The sequence below is a fragment of the Phocoena sinus genome, chromosome 3 (assembly GCF_008692025.1).
Source record: "Phocoena sinus isolate mPhoSin1 chromosome 3, mPhoSin1.pri, whole genome shotgun sequence".
NCBI classification, from domain to species: domain Eukaryota; kingdom Metazoa; phylum Chordata; class Mammalia; order Artiodactyla; family Phocoenidae; genus Phocoena; species Phocoena sinus.
Window position 1 is genome coordinate 97441685 of NC_045765.1, and position 20828 is coordinate 97462512.

Genomic DNA, 20828 nt, shown 5'->3' on the forward strand with positions numbered 1-20828 from the left:
TTTTACCAACACAGCTGTTTGACCCGGTGACATCATGTTTTGCATATTTTTGCATTTTAATGAGTTAGTCATTTAAAAGGTTACAAAGAAACCATAACTCATAAGTAATTAAATTATTTAGCAGAAGAAGTATGAGAAGATCTTCTGACATAGGTCACTGTGGGAAGGGGAATTCATAGCTGTACTCAGTTGCACCTGTTTGTTAGGAGGTAGATGTGTTTAAAAGATTTTCCCTTAGATTATGAAATGGTTTTATTTGTTAAAATAGCTGGATGTATAAACAATGTGCATGTACACACAAACACACATACACACATTCCTAAGAGGTACACTTTCCTTGTGATGGAGTAAGTTTAAATAATACTCGTAACAGAAACCACAAACACAGCTTACTATTTATGATTACTCATCCTTGAAAGTCTAGCTAGATTGACTTTAGAAATATTTTATAATGCTTTTTTCTTTTTTTTTTCTTTTCATATTCCTCTTCCTATTGAAGAATGACATGGCTTCATGTAGAAATTTTAGGAATTTGTACTTAATTATGATTTGGAGTTTTCTACTGAGTGGAAATATCTTAAAATGAAAGGTGACCATAAGTATAGCACTGTACCTAGCATAGTGCTTGGTAGATAGTAGCTGCTTATTAAATACTTGTTGTCTAAAATCAGTGTTTAAAGAACGATTGACTCAGTGAATACTTGGGATCTTTCATTACGTCCTCATGCTTGCAAGTGGACTTCGGAAACACAAGCAAAGCACTGATATATTCTTGAAAAAACAACAAAAACATTTTAAACATGCTATTTTAATTGAGGGAATAGAAGAGAAAGGTGACATATTTTAAGATAAAATGATTTATGTACCACAGTTCGTAAGCAGGTTTTAAGAGTAACTTAAAAACAATATGTTTGTATTGTATATGATTGGGTAAGAGTGATATTTTGAAAGACCATGTGCCTACCATCTATAGCTACAGTATTTACACAATTTTATAATGCTAATAAGTTAAGAGAACATTTAATTCTTTAAACCATAAAGGCATAGCTAGCATGCAGAACATACATTTCATAAGATAAATTTGTCCATTCAAGTCGGCTTGGGAACATGTAATAAAGGAGGTGTGTCCATAGGGTTCCCTGTATCCACTTAGGCATTTTGATCTGTCACTGACTGGGCAACAGTTGTAACTTGTTACTTCTTTTAGTTTAATGTATGTTTGTGTCTTTTTATTAGAATGAGAAGCAAAGAATATAAAATATTTCATAATGCTGTAGTATTAAATCATATTTCTGCCATTTATAATGAATGGTAAATGTTTTTATAATGCTATTGTACATTTATGGAATGCTTTGATAAATAAGATATTGATGATTAGAAAAGAAATTTGTGATATTTAAGCAACATAACATTCTAAAGCCTAGGAAAAGTTAGAAACAGAGCAGGTGATAATGTGAGTAAGTGCAAAGTAAATGTTTTAAAATAAATAGCACTTGGTTGACCTGATGTCAGAACCGGAGACAAGGGTGTGTGTTTGTCAATATATCCTTCATGTTTTACAGACTCCTAAGGGAACAAGGGAAGATACAATTTCACCTTTTCTGTGCCAAAACATTTTAATTATATCTTCTTCCAGCTACAGCGGTTCAGTAACCAAGGAGCTGACATTGATGCATGTGTTGATAAAGCTGCAAACATTCAAAATGAGATTAACAAAGATTTTGAGCAAAGGGTGACAGCTAATTTTGCACAGTATTCTGCATCTAATTCAGGCCAGCGTAATAATAGAATATTTTATAACTGTTTTGTTATTCAAAAGGACTTCTATGATGCATTTGTGTTTGTGGATATCTTTGTAGCATACTCAAAAATTATCCTATGGCATAAAACTATTTGCATCTGTGTTATAATGCTGAAACAATATTAAAGGGAAAAAAACCCTCTTATAATAAGTTTTTTTTGTAATTGTACTTTATCCTTTGGAACTCTTTGCATTTACCTTAATTTATCCCGGTACACTAGCTAGGGAAGGTATAGAGATGACAAACATATTTTCTAATATTGCTTAATGTGCACTAATACAATGACCAAGAAAAGTTATATTCAACTTATTTAATTAATGAAACTATAGTTTCTTTATGTTCTTGAGCTTCTTTGAGCACATTTCAGTGTATTTCTTTTCTATTCTCTACTTGAAAGCAGCAGACAGTCTTCTTTCACTTTTCTTTTTGTTTGTGAAATTTTCTTTTCTTTTTTTTTTATCCACTCTCTTCTCCATCTGCTTTCACTTTTGTTTGCTTGGGCCGTCTCTCATCCCAACTTGATAATGAGGAATGCAGTGTGACCCTGACCTCTATCAGCCCATGCATGACCTTCTGACTCTACCATATAACCTTTGACCTTCTCTTTGACAGGTTGATTAATTACCCTGTGTTATGATTTATGAGTAAGTGCTATGTAAAAATAATAGACAACAGGTGGTCCTCCGAAAACTTTTTGTGGCATGTTTTCTTTTACTGACTAACTTGATGAGCTATTTGAAGTTGGAAACTTATTGGGTAATCTATGTTGGTTCACATTATGGTATTTTTATACCGTGGAACACAACATTAGAATTTAGGGAACTACAAGTCAAAGCATGGTCATGACAGACATTTTACAAAATATTAGCAGGGTGCTGTTACCTAAATGCAGTTGGGAAGAAGCACAAAACAGAGTCAAGTGACATTTCAGGCGTTTCAGTCCCAGGTCACGTCTTGAGAAAATTGCTGAAATAATGGAGGGGGCATTTTTCAAGCAGAGCTGCAGCTCCAACAGCTATGTTTACTTTAACGCTTCACTAGTGACTTCTGATTGGTTGTCATGACCTCATCTCACTGTTGCACCTAGGATGTTGCAACAGTGACATATACATACCCTTCTTGAGAAAAAGATGAGAAGAAACACAACATACATCTTTCAGAAAAGATGAATGGACAGTAGTAGATGTAGTTTATAGATAAGACACTTTGGGTTTCATTTCCCTTGAGGATGGGCACTTATCTTCTTTCAAACCAAGCAGATAGAATGCTGAACGTGAAAAATGTGATTGATAAATCTGTGTAAAATGATCTCTTACGGAGCCTTGCCTGAAGACCAAAACAGATAGTTCCGTAGGTCAAAGGATTCTACTCTGGCCCCTGACCTCTTTGGTCACGTGTGGCTTGGCAGTATTGGCAGGTTAATATGTAGAGCTGAGTACTTTCAGCTGATTTTTTATGTAGCCAACCACAAGAGATTTGAAAAGATGTAGAATTTGCTCCTATTTTCCGATTTCCTTATAATTGGTAATTAATAGGCAAATTAACTTAGATAAATCTTCAGTTTTGGCAAGGTTTCATTGGGGTCAAAAGTACATTCTGTTTCTGGCCAGGCATTTTAAAATTTTACCTATTTGTAGAATCTTCTCCATAAGTACATTTCTGTACTGATTTAATTTCTTAAGCAAGATTTCCTCTTTGGTTCTTTGTGTTTTGCATCACCTGTCTGTTCTAGACCCCTGACCTAAGCCATCATTTGTTGATTGAATGATAAATGAACTATTATTTATTAGTAAGTGCATCTATAGACTTCAAAGTAAAGGAGGCCCAGAGGCCTGTGTATTCTGTTTAAATCACAGCAAGCACTGTGATGAATAAAATGCTACGTCAAGCAGTAGAATTTGGGGAGTTTCTGATTAAGATCCCATGGTTTATACCTTATAAACACAGGTTTAATAATGAAACTATAGTTATAGCTACAAAAGGGTAGAAAATAGGATGAGGTAAATTAAAGAGCTAAAGCTTACTTTTACCAATATCTGTCCTCTTGATCACCTTGATCTTCTATTAGACTGTGCGATCAAACGTTAGAGTTAATTAACAACTTTATGTATGTTTTGTCTCTTGAAATGTTGGATATTGGAATTGATTTGGGTGAAACATTACAAAAGATGCCAGAAGTTTTATTTATTTAGTTGTAGAATGTTAGATAATCAGTTTGATCACTTTATCTTGGTAAAGATAACAGAACTTTCCATGTACATTTGAAATGACCAAAATTTTCATCTTAGGAGAAATTTAGCATGCTTAAGGAATAATTAAATTAAAAATACTTCAATATAAAATGTTTAATGTTCTAAGCATTAATTATGGAGATCTCCTTTGGAGTGGCAGTGCACAGTTCTTTTATGATATTATATTTGACACCTGGTTTTATAGAGTAGTTTTATAAAACTTTATGAGTACATTTGTTAAAGGTTAAACTAGGATCTCTTCTTACTTATTTCTGTGTGTACTGATTGAGTTACTTGGGATAGAAAGAATTGATTTTTAAAATGGTGTTTATTCTCTTTTTTTAAGATATAAATTGTATCATTCTATTTAAAACAGTTAAATTTAACTGCTGGTTTGTGGTCTGCTTTGTTTACTCTGACTATTTACTTTGACTCCTTAGTTTACATATGTTAATGTTAACATGGAAAAACTCTTTGTAGCTTTATTATGTAAAAGGATTTTTTGGACAATGTTTACATGTGGCAGAGAAAAAGAGGAACAGATGAAGTTTTACTACATATCTTTAGGTGGGATAGTTAACTTTATTTTGTTGCTCCAGCTCTCTCCTACTCATAAAATGGTTATGAATGGTCTCTGTGAATATTGCATTAATTATCAGGAAAATTTTATTTGAAAAATGTAAGTTTTTTTACAGAATGGTAATTGAATTTGCAACAGAGACATTTATTAAAATTAGCTCTCATTTCCACAAAAAATGTTCCTGAATATTTTTGATTGTTATTCCATTAATTAAATTTGCAGATGAAATATCTAAATGATAAAATATTTTCTGAATAAATCAAATGTTTAAAGAAAAGCATTCATTGTTGAAATTTATATGATAAAAAATTATTTAATTGATTTATATAGTCATGATTTAAAAATAGAATCATTTTTCATCTGTTGATGCCTTGGTGAAAAATTGACATCATGTGTTTATAAAATTGGAGAAATGAGTCATGTAATTTTCAGTTACATAATCGATAACTTAGAGAAATACTACTACTTTGATGATTTATGTGTTTCTGGTTTTTATACTTATTTAGATGGGACATATCAAATTTCATAGTTCATTTAAAATCAAGTAGGCACAATAATTTCTCAATCTATGATTTGCAAAAATTAAAGTAAAAACTTCTCAAATAAATCTGACATTATGCAAATATTATTTCTAGTGATTAAATTATGAACTAGGGTGATAACTTTCTCATTTTTGGTGACTATAAATTTTGTCTAAAGAATTTACCTTTATTTGGAGTTTATTCATTGTGTAAAGATGATGTTCATGTTTTATCAATTTATTAAAGTCCCACTTTGTTACCTTGAGTTTGAAATTTTTCATATTATCATTAAAATGTAATATATCACTATTTTCATCTCTAAGAACTCTAAGATTCTATTTTGGTCTTTCTAACCCTAACTCTTGTAAGTATGAAAGGCTGTGTGTGTGTGTGTGTGTGTGTGTGTGTGTGTGTGTGTGTAAAGTTCAGTTCACTCAAGAAGGCAGGGAAGAAACATGACAGGAGACCACTTACTCACGGTACAGAATCTAGTAAGGAGGCAATTTTCTTTTTGGCCTATGGTGACCTTTTTTGACTATGTTCCTTACACCAGAGGCAGTGTACTGAATGCCTCTATTTCAGCCTGTTTAGCAGAGTGCAACAGTGTTCTTTAACTTACTTTTGGTGGGAGGAGAAGTTATAGCTGAAATTTGAGAAGGGCGTGAAAAGTTGTAAGAGGCACAAGGAAGAGGGGTAGGAACTTCCTTCAAATGTGATTTTAATAACTAGTCAAGTGTGTCCAACTGTAGAAAATCACCGAGTGACAATATGTCTACCTGACAGTGATCACAATGAATTACAAGACTTTTGAATAGCTATACAGATTAGAATAAAGCAGAACCAAATAAAATATCTTTTGTTGGTAAAACTTTGACTTACCAGCTAAGAAACTTAAAACGATCTTGTCTTGTGTTTTGTTAATGAACATTTAAATTAAAAAATTTGTGGAGTGTTTTATAAGCCCTTCATGAACAAGGTATGAAAGGTTTTATTTAAACACATATTGAGGAATATGTGGTATTTTGTTTATCAGTTTGGTATATATTATTATGTAGTTTTCATATGTGTAAGACAACTATATCTTAATTAACAGCCCTATCACTAAAATCAAAACTTCAGTGATCTTGAAAATCTCCAAACCATATCATGGTTTTAGGCAATAATATCAACTGATTAGGGGGGAAACTGAAACAATCCCAACGAAGTTTGTATGTAGTTTGTGAAATCAACTATTAGAAAAGCCAACAATGTGTAGCAATGTAGCATATTTAAAAATAAGGACAATTGAGTCTATGCTTAATATTGGCTTGTATTACTGCTCTCAGTTTTTTTTTTTTAATTATCATATGTTTGGTTTGGCAAAAAACAATTAAATTTAAACTTGATGTAGAAGATTCTACACTTACAGTTTTGGGAAAAGTATGTACTTTTTTTTTTTTTTTTTAGTAAGGATGAGAATTTTTTAAGCTTTATTTTTAAGAGCTCTTATTTTTTAAACATAATATAACACATGTTTTAAGTATGACCTTACAAGATTTTACCAGACAAAATAGGGGCACCCACAGTACAGAATTGAATAGAAAAGAAAAGATATAAATAGCTTCAAAAATTTGTGTGGCTTGTCAGTGGTAATTGTTTATCCTTCTCTATTTTCTCATGGTTAGATTATTCCATCAGTTACAATATAAATGCCAAAAGTTTCTTTAATTATAACTATAGAAAGATTTGCCTTGCTAGAATTAAGTCAGACAGGAAAACATGTTTTTAAAACTTTAAAAAAAGTATAATAGCTCAATAAGCTGTATTTTAAATTCTGGAACTTGTTTCCTGGTACTAGTTCTTAATAAAGAGAAATTTTTATGGTAGTTGAAAAATAAAAGAAATTTCAGGATTAAAAACTTGGTTCCATACATTACAGTAAGACATTATTTTGTTTTGTGATTTGTGTGCCTTCCTGAAAGAAGAGAGGTGAAGAAACTCCAATATGCATAGGTAGACATTCTGTGTTCCTGATAATAAAGACATGTAAATCTGTAGGCTGTTTACTCCTCTTTAATTGCTTATTCTTTTTTTAAGTTCAAACAAATAAAAAATACTCATTAAAGTGCAATTGTAAAGGAACAGAAATCCAGCAAAATGTGGTTGGAATTGTAAACTTCAATTTCAAAGAGGTTATTTTCTCAAAATATGTATTATAAATATTAACATGGTTTGAAAGTGTACTTGCTATTTGATAATTTATTTGAATCATTTTGGGGGTTCTGGGAGATCTAGTACTTTTTTAATTTAAGCTTTATTATTTTAATGTGTTACAGTTATGTCTTTTTGATCTTATAGACAGTCTATGTTTATTTCTACACACAATACATAATTTTAAATCACTTTCTGTTGGAGAAATTAAAACTATATTATAAAGGAATATTTTAGTGAATATGTAACTATATTAAATCACTGAGATTTTAAGAATGTTTTTATGAGTTGTAATGATTTCTAATATTAAATTATGCTGCCTTTTTTGCTTTCAAAACAGGAAGGATATGGAGTAATAGTACTGAATCCCAATGAAAACTATATCGAAGTAGAAAAGCCGAAGATACATGTACAGTCATCTTCTGATAGTTCAGATGAACCAGCAGAAAAACGGGAAAGAAAAGATAAAGTCTCTAAAGAAACAAAGAAGCGACGTGATTTCTACGAGAAGTATCGTAACCCCCAAAGGGAAAAAGAAATGATGCAGTTGTATATCAGAGTAAGTAATAAGCAAGATCATTACTTTCCTTCATTATTTCCTTTTCCTTTTTTTTTAAACCACAATAGCAACTAACATTTATTGAAAATCTTCCATATGTTCAGACCTGTTCTAAGCAATTTTACATTCCTTTTCTTTCTTTATAATTTATTTTCTTAATTACTTTATTTTTTAAGTGTTAATTTTTAAAGATTTATTTCCCAAGGGTGTTATTTGAAATGTTTTCTGTTTTTTATTCAAAGTAACAAAACACATTCTTATTTCAGTGTGATATTTTATTTAAGTCTCAAAATCAATTAATAATGCACTGTACAAACATCAGTCTTCGTCTTGGGTGGTTATAGTTTTAATGCATTGTTTTCCTATGAGCAACCATCCATCCACAGTTTCTCAGCCTAACTTCTGAAGGCTGATGGAGGGAGGAAGAGTAATTAATATCTTAATAAATATTTAAGCTAGAATAGTTTAGGAATAGTGTAATGAGGGAACTCTGTCCTTTGCTCTTTTCTTATCCAGTGAACCTTTGCACTTTGTAATGCTAGCAGCATGGGATCGTTATAGCAGTGCTGCCCAAGGAATTCTAATTCTATAGGGGGCACAAACAATTTTATTTGCCCTTTGACACATTCTGCTTGATATACCACTGTGCATTATATATATGTGACAGATTCATGCAATTTTCAAAGCCCTTATTATGGGTGCTAGAAATAAAATTTAATAGTACAGTATGTCCAAAATGCTATTGGGTAAGTAAAATAGTAAATTGATATGTTCTTCAAAAGTGAGCAATTCAGAACATTTAAATATAGACAATTTAACATTTTATAAATTATACTGTGAGATAGTAATAAAGTTTCAGATTATTCAACTTGAGCTATTTTTACATTTACTTTAAAATTCATTAATAAAATATTTCATACCACCTTTGAGGCAAAATATGTAGCTTTATAAGTTATTTTCTTTATTTTACTTCTAGTTCATGGCATAATCGCTATACTTTTGGGAATTGTACTCCAAACATTCAACACATTTGATTATAGGTCAGTCTGTTGAGTAAGTTAGGACAGTTAAGCAGCATATCAATTCTCAGGACCCCCCAAAATATATCCAGATCAAGACTACCTAAAGCGTGTCATACAATGAATCAAGCAAAAGTTAGGCTGATTACAATATTTAAATTTCTGAAAAGCATCTCACTATTTAACATATTGTTTGAGAAAGAAAAACAATGATTAGATTTGGAATTCATAAGTAGCTTGCTCATGTAGTTATATTACTGCCTTTCTTTGCCATGACTGCATCAGGGTCCTGATGTCACCTTCTTCTCTATTGGTTGTCCTGAGCTTCCTAATTAATATGATCCAGTGTGTCAACTACCATCTTAAGATAGAATTTAAAAAAAAATTCCCCCTTATATCTGGATTCCAAAAATGAATTGTGTAAGTTTTTGAAATATACAAATCACTCGCAATATTCAGTTTTCTATGTAAAATGCAAACAAAAAGTGATTTTGCGTATTAAGTTTTTTACTTCTTAAAGTTTCTTTTATTTGCCTATGATATGTACAGATTAATCATCTATTTCTGACATCTGTCTTTTAAATTTTATTTCTTTTCTATTTTCTCTTTATCATGTCACTATTGCTTTAATTTTTCTCTTTTGTTCTCTTGTATGTGTGCATTTTCTTTATTCTTTTTTCATGTCTGTTTTGTTTATTTCTGCATCTATTTTTTTCTTGTACCAAGGGAAAAGAATATTTTATATCGCTTCATTAAGATCTACCTTACCCTTTGTCTTTTTTTCTTTGTTTTATCTCTTCTACACTCCTGCTATTTTTACTTATCATGTCTTTTTGCCTCTTTCTTTCTTGTCCCATTTAGGTTTTCATTGAAAGCACTAAGAGACAAAAATAGACTCATATAGATAACACAGCTTTATACCTGATAATCTTAGTTATGAATGTTATTTTTCTTAATGAACACCCTTTCTCTTAAAATCTTCCAGAATTGTGCAAAATAGCAGAGCTAAGCTGACACTCTTCAAACATACTTCTAGATAGTAAGGCATGATTATCCTGTAGTGGGAAAGAGAATAATGGTTCATCTTGTGTCAGGTGCCTTAATCCTTAGGTAATTTTGCTCCACTCAAGAAGTGACTTCTAGTACTCTCCTTTCCTCTACATATCTCCAAACATGTATTTGTAATTTTCAGACACAGAGCATGTATGTGATGAGGATGAATTAACTTTTATTTATATACTTCTTAACCATTTACATTTTGAAATCAATCATCTATTCTTTGGAACAACCCCATGAGCCAGGTAAATCAAATAATTTCACCCTTATTTTATAGTTAAAGAAACTGATGCATAGATGGTACATTTTTGTCTAGGATCACATAACTGCTAAATGATGGAACTAAGTGTTAAAACTAGTGCTTCTGATTACTGTAGATTCTTGCTCTCTTTCCTCTTTACCACATTGTTCTAACTGGTTGAAAATAAAATATGTATCTGAAATATGAAAATTAAACCAATTATAATAAAAGCATGATATGATACAGTAAACTACATTTGATGATTATATAGATTTTTGACCAGTTATCATTTAATGGACACTGGTAAATGTCAGTAAACAATTTATTTATAGTATGTTTATAATATATAAATAATAATGTTAACACATTGACCAGGGGATTTTTGCAAAAACTAATGCCTGTGACCACAATACATCTCCAGTCAAAAATGTGTTAAAAAATTTAATATGATCAATAACACTGATCACATTTTACAGATGAGGAGACTAAGAGTCAATACTTAGTAAATTTCCTGAGGTCACATAGCTCTTAACGTAAGGTCCATGGGGCAGGGACTTAGTCTGTTTTTTTTCATTGCTGTAACGCAGAGCCTAGAACAGAAACATAATAATAAATATTTGTAGAACAGAGCCTTCATAATAATTTTTTATTTGATAAATAAGATGGTAGAGCCAGGATTAAAATCCCAAACTACTACTGCTTTTTCTAATATGTCTTGCATTATTAAAGTATACTACTTGATCTTCTGTGAGGAAACATTCAAAGAAACCAAACGAAGAAAAATTACATTGTTGATCCCCTACCCAATCCAGTAACTGAGAAGACATTCTGAAAATTAACGATAAAAAATCGGTTTGGGGCTTCCCTGGTGGCGCAGTGGTTGAGAGTCCGCCTGCCGATGCAGGGGACACGGGTTCGTGCTCCAGTCCGGGAAGATCCCACATGCCGCGGAGCGGCTGGGCCCGTGAGCCATGACCGCTGAGCCTGTGCGTCCGGAGCCTGTGTTCTGCAATGGGAGAGGCCACAACAGTGAGAGGCCCGCGCACCGCAAAAAAAAAAAAAAAAAAAAAAAATCGGTTTGTCATGATTTATTTGATACCTTGATTGACCTATACATTTTCATCTGAATATATAAAAGTGAGATACCCTAGTTTCTTTTTTAGCTATGTCAACATGATGCTAAAATTATGGATGAAAATGTAAATATTTATGCCAACCTATTGCTATTTCTGTTTTACACACTTGTTCATAAGAGTACAGCCAGGCTATTGTACTTGCTCTACCCTGTATACACTTTGTGCTTTATGGGATCTGTAACTTTGCTTTTCTGTTCTTTCCCTTAATTCAGATTCTATCCATGTTGTAGTGCCCAGCTGAAATCCCACTCATCCACACCCATCATATTCAGTGACCTCTCCTTACTAGCACTGTTGGGAGTTGTCATGATTAGCTAACTTGTATGGAATTTATCATGTTCTATCTTGAGCTATCTCTTCTGTCTCATAATATTATTATCCATTTATCTTTCATGCCTTTCCACTATAGCCCTACAATCCTTTGAGCATGCTTTATAGATTTTGGAATTGCATATCAATCCTTATGAATAAGCAGATAGGAGCCAGTTTTTACAGTAGTACAGTGCACACTGCACGGAAGTCAGGAACTGATGCTACATCTACTCACTAGAATCCAATCCCCTGGAAGGAGACCAAAGCAAAAAGACTAGGCCTTAGTCTAGAGATACCTAGATAATGTGACTTGCAGCATAGGAATGAGGGTTATTCTGGTATCAAACTGTAGCATAAGAGGACAAATATTCAGACTAAGGAAGAAGATCAGTAAAAGAACTTTATAGTATGTAGGTGGAATATGGGCAAAAGTGATTTGATGCTGATCTATGTAATATTGTGTTAGAATTGCTTGAATATATCTTCCCTAAGACACTTAGTTGTGGGCTGTAGTGGTAGGAAGTAAAGTAGAGGGATTAGACTTAGAACGTTAAAAAAAATAAAACTACTAGAAGTGGAGGGGGAAGGGAGATCATATGGCCACAGAAGGAAAATTCCAAATATGGAGGAGACATTTAGAGAATAGGAATCTTGGCAGAGCCTGGCATTACACATTGAAGATACTCAAATATTTATGGATTGATTGCTTGTTGACATCCATCAAAAAACTTATTCCTTAACACGCAAGATATTTGGTGTCTAGTTTTCTGACTGATTTTTTTCAGCATTCATGTGAATTTTTGCAATTGTTCAGAAACAGCCAGCTCTGATAAACTGAAGCTTTCTTTTTAAAACAATCTGTTTTTGATGCTCTGACTTGGACTATGTCCAAAATATTGCTGAAGGCTAATAAATATCCTTTCTTCTCCTCTGTACCTCTTCTTTTCCGTGCAGATGCCACTGGAAGTCATTTCTATCTAGTGATTTAGCAACCAAATTCAACTCACTTATATTTCACTCAATGATTCTTTAATCTCTGAAACCATTTTATTTTCCTAGAATATTCAAGTATTTGACTTTTCTTTCTCTGGCATCCAGTAAATAGCCAAAATCTCCTGTGAATGTTTTTGCAAATACCTAGTATACACCAGCAGAAATAAAGTAGAATCCAGGCCTAAAACTTTAAGATTAGCAAAGTATAGTTTTATTTTACTTACTAAATGAGTCTAAATAGATGTGACTAACTATTGGATTATGTAGCACATTTCTGATGCATTAGGAGCAGAGTTTGAGAGATCAAAATACTTCGTCTTTCATGTGGCAACTTTCCTTAACTATGAAATAATGTACTTTCTGGCATATATTATAGCTTATTAAGGGGATTGATTTGGTCTAGGCAATAAACATCATGTCAGACATGCCTGGCAGGAAAACCTGCTTAATATGTTTTGTAATAAGATGGAACTTTTTGTTCTCGGAAACATCTGCCAACTGAATTCAAGAGTGCAGACAGAAAATGTCATCAATTTAGTGGTAATCCTATAAATTTAGTTTCTTTTTGAGCAACACACATCAAGACACACAAAATTCCCAGTGTTAATCACCACTGGTATAGTACTTTGTAAAACGATGAAACAAAAACATTTTATTTTTATATAATGTGTTAATTAATTCATAATGAATTTTAATATTTCAACTGATAAAATTTTAACAAGCATCTTGCCAACAGATCATTTTTTAAAGCATCTGTTTTTTAATGTGTTGGATTGAGAACTGAGTCAAATGGCTAAATATGTACATATATTCTTTTTAAAAACATATTTCAACCCCCATAATAATAGATACACTATGTTTTTCCCCTTAGACCACCAGGGGCTGCTGCTGTTCATATTGAATTTTGTTTTCCTCAGAAACTGAAGACACCAATCACACTATATCTTTTCTTTCTTCCTTTTTTTCCCTTAGCCCAAAATCTTTTAAAATATAACTAGAAAGAAAAAATGAATAGACTTAGCTAGTAACTGAATAATCAATATAAGAATGTATTATTTTAAACATTTTCTATATTCTAAGACATCTACCTTTTTCCAAATAAACTTAAAACCTGTAGTCATTGAAGGCAGATTGTGATAATAACTCTTTTTATTTCCTATTTTTAGTGCCTGTATAACATTTAGAATCATATCCTTTGCAGAGAGAGAGTGTGGAGATGAGATTAGAAGTGCAAAGTCAGATAGACCTGAGCTTGAATCTCAGCTCTTCCACTTAATATAGCGTCACCTCAAACAAGTTAACTTCCTTATGCCTCAGTTTTTTTGTCTGAAAAATGGAATGATAATAATATATATAAAGTGAACATAGTATCTGACACATAGAAGTCTTGGGAATTCTGGGCCAATAAATACCATCCTGTCTTCTCTCAAGTTCAGAATCAATTGAGAAAGAATCCGATTTCAAAATCCCCTTGCAACTTTTGGTACCTTGTACCAAAATAATACCCCTGTCTTACCCTCCTGGGTTTGAAATATAGCATAGGAATCAGACAGAAGGAGATCAAAACATCAGCTTTGCTAATTGATGTAGTTCAACTGGAAAATGTGGCTTAGATCTGTGGCTAAGTTCAGACTTCCTAGTGTACTTCCCCCTGAAATGAATTTTCACCTTTCCTCCAAACATCCAGTGTGCCTTTAACATGGTAGAAAGCAAGCTGGAATGCATCCTTCCTGCAGCAGATCATTGTTATTACTACTTGCATTTTCTAAGAACTCAATACAGTAATACTAAAATATAATCATTAAGTGTTTACTAAAGCATACGTTAGTTTCTTCATTTTAAGGTTTTCATTTAAAAGAGAAGCTCTGATCAAACCTAATTACAGAGAAGGTTTCCATAAAATTGTAAAGCTTTGAAAGGGCCATAATTCTATTTCAAATCATCAGAAATTAATCTTTGTATTTTCATGTTTCATGTTACCAAAGCCTAGTAAACACAGTAGATTTTTTAATAAATATTTGATGAATGCATATTTGAATAAATGCTTGCTAACATGAACCAACAAAGCAAAAGAGACAGACCCTTCACTATATAAATCTACCCTTTTATATTGACTAGCATGAGGTTGAAAGAACTGTGAGACTGTGTATATTATGTCTAAACAACTCTAACACTCAGAAAATTAGTGTATTCTCTAAATTCAACTAACAGCCATTTTTAAGTCTACCAAGCATTCTTTGGATGTGGTTAAAAACAAGTCAAAATGAAGAATTAGAAATAAGTAAAATAGTTAGATATTTAGATTTATAACAGAAATTACAGAAAAGACCAAAGCTCTGCATTTAGGGGTTTAGATTGGCCACTGATGAATTTTAGTGGGGGGATTCTGCCATAAATATAAGGTAGTGGAAAGAATAAGAACTTTAGGATCAAAAAGGTGCATGCTGTGTAACCTTAATTCTCTCGCTTACAAGCTGTGACTTTAGGCAAGTCACCTCTCCTCTCTGAGTTTCAGTTTCTTCATCTGTAAAATAGGGATATTCATAGCTACTAGGCTGTTGTATGGCATGAATGAGGTAAATTAATGTGTATGAAAACAGCCAGTGGGATACCTACTATTCAGTATATCCCCTTTCCTTTCTTTTCCCTCCTTATTCCCTTTCCCTTAGGAAATATGGAGAGAATTACGACCAGATGACATCTCTCCCAATTAGTTTACATTCAGTGCTTCTCAAACCTTTTGGTCTCAGGACCCTTTTTCAAATGCTTAAACATTATTAAGGTCACTAAAGGGTTTTTGTTATATGGGTTACATCTACTGATATTTTCCATTAAAAAAATTAAACCTGAGAAATTTTTAAATATTTATTTTAAAATAACTAATAAACCTATTATATGATGACATAAATAACATATTTTTATGAGAAATAAGTATATTTTCCAAAACAAAAAACACATAGTGAGATGTGTGACATTTTTAAAAAGTCTCTTTAATGTGCTTAATAAAAGACAGCTGAATTCCTACATTCAGCTTGTGATATATTGTCTTTATTGACATTTATGAAGAAAATTTGGCTTCACACAGATATGCATTTGTATAAAGAAGGAGTGTTTTGGGCTTCCCTGGTGGCGCAGTGGTTGAGAGTCCGCCTGCCGATGCAGGGGACACGGGTTCGTGCCCCGGTCCGGGAAGATCCCACATGCCGCGGAGCGGCTGGGCCCGTGAGCCATGGCCGCTGAGCCTGCGCGTCCGGAGCCTGTGCTCCACAACGGGAGAGGCCACAACAGTCAGAGGCCCGCGTACCGCAAAAAAAAAAAAAAAAGTCCGCTCACGTTTGGCAACGTGTGTACTGGATTTTGCAAATAGTATTCACTCAGTAAATATTAGTTAGAGTTATTATATGTAATATCGTTGATTTACAGTCCACTTGCACCTGTCATTGACTCTCTTTCCATTTGTGAAGCCATGCTCTTAGCTCTTCAAATTGGGTTCCTCTTATTTCTTGTCTAAGAAAACATTTGACAGTAACTGTCTAAAATACAATTGGATTCACCATGCTTCTATTTGGCTTTGATCATGAATCACTTTGGTCATGTTCACAACTTCCACCCCCTTCTTGGGAAAAGGGGGCAATTTAAGACCCTCTGACCCCAACTCCTTCCCCCCTTGTGCATCCATTTGTATAGTTAGAAGTAGTTGTCATCATTTGTTTGTTCGTGTAATCCTCATAATTGTCTTATGTATTACCCTGACTTTACAGATCCTTAAATGAGACTCAGAAATGTAAATAGACTTACTCATAGTTACATATCTAATAAGAGTAACTAAACCAAGGTTTGAGCCCAAGTCTGTCTGACTGCAAAGCCTCTGTTTTTCCCACTATACTACATTGCCAATAATGAACATTTCCTACAACTGATTCTCTAAGATTTCTCTGTGTGTATGTGAAATATATATACATGAGTGAAAGGATAAATGGATCTTTCTTGGATTGCAGGCAATTGCTGTAATCAGAATAGTATTTCCCACATGCAACAGTTTATTCAAAGACCGTACTTAGAGTATTACAATGGTTAGATATATTGGGTGTAGAATTTGCGACCCACATACTCTCCTTGAGGGTAAGACACCCTTACATATTTTTTTAAACATCTTTATTGGACTATAATTGCTTCACAGTGTTGTGTTAGTTTCTGCTGTATAACAAAGTGAATCAGCTATATGCATATGTATATCCCCATATCCGCTCCCTCTTGCATCTTCCTCCCACCTTCCTTATCCCACCCATCTAGGTGGTCGAAAAGCACTGAGCTGATCTCCCTGTGCTATGCAGCTGCTTCCCACTAGCTATCTATTTTACATTTGGTAGTGTATACAACTCCATACCACTCTCTCACTTCGTCGCAGCTTACCCTTCCCCCTCCCCGTGTCCTCAAGTCCATTCTCTACATCTGTGTCCTTATTCCTGTCCTGCCCCTAGGTTCATCAGAACCTTTTTTTTTTCAGATTCCATATATGTGTGTTAGCATATGGTATTTGTTTTTCTCTTTCTGACTTCACTCTGTATGACAGACTCTAGGTCCATCCACCTCACTACAAATAACTCAATTTCGTTTCTTTTTATGGCTGAGTAATATTCCATTGTATATATGTGCCACATCTTCTTTATCCATTCATCTGTCGATAGACAGTTAGGTTGCTTCCATGTCCTGGCTATTGTAAATAATGCTGCAGTGAACGCTGTGGTACATGGCTCTTTTTGAATTATAGTTTTCTCAGGGTATATGCCCAGTAGTGGGATTGCTGGGTCATATGGTAGTTCTATTTTTAGTTTTTTAAGGAACCTCCATACTGTTCTCCATAGCAGCTGTACCAATTCACATTCCCACCAACAGTGCAAGAGGGTTCCCTTTTCTCCACACCCTCTCCAGCATTTATTGTTTCTAGATTTTTTGATGATGGCCATTCTGACCAGAGTGAGGTGATACCTCATTGTAGTTTTGATTTGCATTTCTCTAATGATTAGTGATGTTGAGCATCTTTTCATGCATTTGTTGGCAATCTATATATCTTCTTTGGAGAAATGTCCATTTAGGTCTTCTCCCCATTTTTGGATTAGGTTGTTTATTTTTTTGATATTGAGCTGCATGAGCTCCTTGTATATTTTGGAGATTAATCCTTTGTCAGTTGCTTCATTTGCAAATATTTCCTCTTATTCTGAGGGTTTTCTTTTCATTTTAATGTTTCCTTTGCTCTGCAAAAGCTTTTAAATTTCATTAGGTCCTATTTGTTTATTTTTGGCTTTATTTTCATTTCTCCATGAGGTGGGTCAAAAAGAATCTTGCTGTGATTTATGTCATAGAGTGTTCTTCCTATGTTTTCCTATAAGAGTTTTATAGTGTCTGGCCTTACATTTAGGTCTTGAATCCATTTTGAGTTTATTTTTGTGTATGGTGTTAGGGAGTGTTCTAATTTCATTCTTTTACATGTAGCTGTCCAGTTTTCCCAGCACCACTTACTGAAGAGGCTGTCTTTTCTCCATTGTATTTTCTTGCCTCCTTTATCAAAGATAAGGTGACCATATATACGTGGGTTTATCTCTGGGCTTTCTATCCAGTTCCATTGATCTATATTTCTGTTTTTGTGCCAGTACCATACTGTCTTGATTACTGTATCTTTGTACTATAGTCTGAAGTCTGGAAACCTGATTCCTCCAGCTCTGTTTTTCTTTCTCAAGATTGCTTTGGCTATTCGATGTCTTTTGTGTTTCCAAACAAGTTGTGAAATTTTTTGTTCTAGCTCTGTGAAAAATGCCTGTGGTAGTTTGATAGGGATTGCATTGAATCTGTAGATTGCTTTGGGTAGTATAGTCATTTTCACAATGTTGATTCTTCCAATCCAAGAACATGGTATATCTCTCCATCTCTCTGTATCATCTTTAATTTCTTTCATCAGTGTCTTATAGTTTTCTGCATACAGGTCTTTTGTCTCCTTAGGTAGGTTTATTCCTAGGTATTTTATTCTTTTTGTTGAATTGGTAAATGAGAGTGTTTCCTTAATTTCTCTTTCAGATTTTTCATCATTAGTGTATAGGAATGCAGGAGATTTCTGTGCATTAATTTGTATCCTGCTACTTTACCAAATTCATTGATGAGCTCTAATAGTTTTCTGGTAGCATCTTTAGGAATCTCTATGTATAGTGTCATGTCATCTGTAAACAGTGACAGTTTTACTTCTTTTCTAATTTGGATTCCTTTTATTTCTTTTTGTTCTCTGATTGCTGTGGCTAAAACTTCCAAACTATGTTGAATAATGGCGGTGAGAGTGGGCAACCTTGTCTTGTTCCTGACCTTAGTGGAAATGGTTTCAGTTTTTGACCATTGAGAACAATGTGGCTGTGGGTTTGTCATATATGGCCTTTATTATGTTGAGGTAGGTTCCCTCTATGCCTGCTTTCTCAGAATTTTTATCATAAATGGGTATTGAATTTTGTCAGAAGCTTTTTCTGCATCTATTGAGATTATCGTATTGTTTTTAATCCTTCAATTTGTTAATATGGTGTATCACATTGATTTGCGTATATTGAAGAATCCTTGCACCTCTGCGATAAACCCCACTTGTTCATGGTGTATGATCCTTTTAATGTGCTGTTGGATTCTGTTTGCTAGTATTTAGTTGTGGATTTTTGCATCTGTATTCATAAGAGATACTGGCCTGTAGTTTTCTTTTTATGGTGACATCTTTGTCTGGTTTTGGTATCAGAGTGATGGGTGCCTCGTAGAATGAGTTTGGGAGTGTTCCTCCCTCTGCTATATTTTCGAAGAGTTTGAGAAGGATAGATGTTAGCTTTTCTCTAAATGTTTAATCGAATTTGCCTGTGAAGCCATCTGGCCCTGGGCTTTTGTTGGTTGGAAGATTTTTAATCACAGTTTCAGTTTCAGTGCTTGTGATTGGTCTGTTTATATTTTCTGTTTCTTCCTGGTTCAGTCTCAGAAGGTTGTACTTTTCTAAGAATTGGTCCACTTCTTCCAGGTTGTCCATTTTACTGGCATATAGTTGCTTGCAGTAATCTCTTATGATCCTTTGTATTCCTGCAGTGTCAATTTTTACTTCTCCTTTTTCATTTCTAATTCTGTTGATTTGAGTCTTCTCCCTTTTTTTCTTGATGAATCTGGCTAATGGTTTATCTATTTTCTTTATCTTGTCAAAAACCAGCTTTTAGTTTTATTGATCTTTGCTATAGTTTTCTTCATTTCTTTTTCATTTATTTTTGATCTGATCTTTATGATTTCTTTCCTTCTGCTGGCTTTGGGGTCTTTTTGTTTTTTTTTCTCTAATTGCTTTAGGTGTAAGGTTAGGTTTTTTCTTTGAGGTGTTTCTTGTTTCTTGAGGTAGAATTGTATTGCTATAAACTTCCCTCTTAGAACTGCTTTTCCTGCATCCCATAGGTTTTGGGTCGTCGTGTCTTTATTGTCATTTGTTTCTAGGTATTTTTTGTTTTCCTCTTGATTTCTTCAGTGATCTCTTGGTTATTTAGTAGTGTATTGTTTAACTTCCATGTATTTGTATTTTTTTACAGATCTTTCCTGTAATTGACATCGAGTCTCATAGCATTCTGGTCAGAAAAGATACTTGATATGATCTCAATTTTCTTAAATTTACCAGGGCTTGATTTGTGACCCAAGATATGATATATGTTGGAGAACGTTCCATGAGCACTTGAGAAGAATGTGTATTCTGTTGTTTTTGGATGGAATGTCCTATAAATATCTGTTAAGTCCATCTTGTTTAATGTGTCATTTAAAGCTTGTGTTTCCTTATTTATTTTCATTTTGGATGATCTGTCCATTGGTGAAAATGGGGTGTTAAAGTCCTCTACTATGATTGTGTTACTGTCAATTTCCCCTTTTATGGCAGTTAGCATTTGCCTTATGTATTGAGGTACTCCTGTGTTGGGTGCATAAATATTTACAGTGTCATACCTTCTTCTTGGATTGATCCCTTGATCATTATGTAGCATCCTTCTTTGTCTTTTTAATAGTCTTTATTTTAAAGTCTATTTTGTCTGATACGAGAATTGCTACTCCAGCTTTCTTTTGATTTCTATTTGCATGGAATATCTTTTTCCATCTCCTCACTTTCAGTCTGTGTGTGTACCTAGATCTGAAGTGGATCTCCTGTAGACAG

At 33.5% G+C, this 20828-nt stretch overlaps 1 protein-coding gene across 4 annotated transcripts in view; it reads left to right on the plus strand.

The window, feature by feature from the left end:
* The window catches only part of FAM172A (family with sequence similarity 172 member A), a 428631-nt gene that overhangs the window by 165824 nt on the left and 241979 nt on the right, over window positions 1-20828 (plus strand). For all 4 annotated transcript variants that reach the window (XM_032625778.1, XM_032625780.1, XM_032625777.1 and 1 more), the window contains one exon: window positions 7665-7883. In XM_032625778.1, the coding sequence (XP_032481669.1) occupies window positions 7665-7883 (219 nt within the window). The remainder of the gene's footprint in view (window positions 1-7664; window positions 7884-20828) is intronic.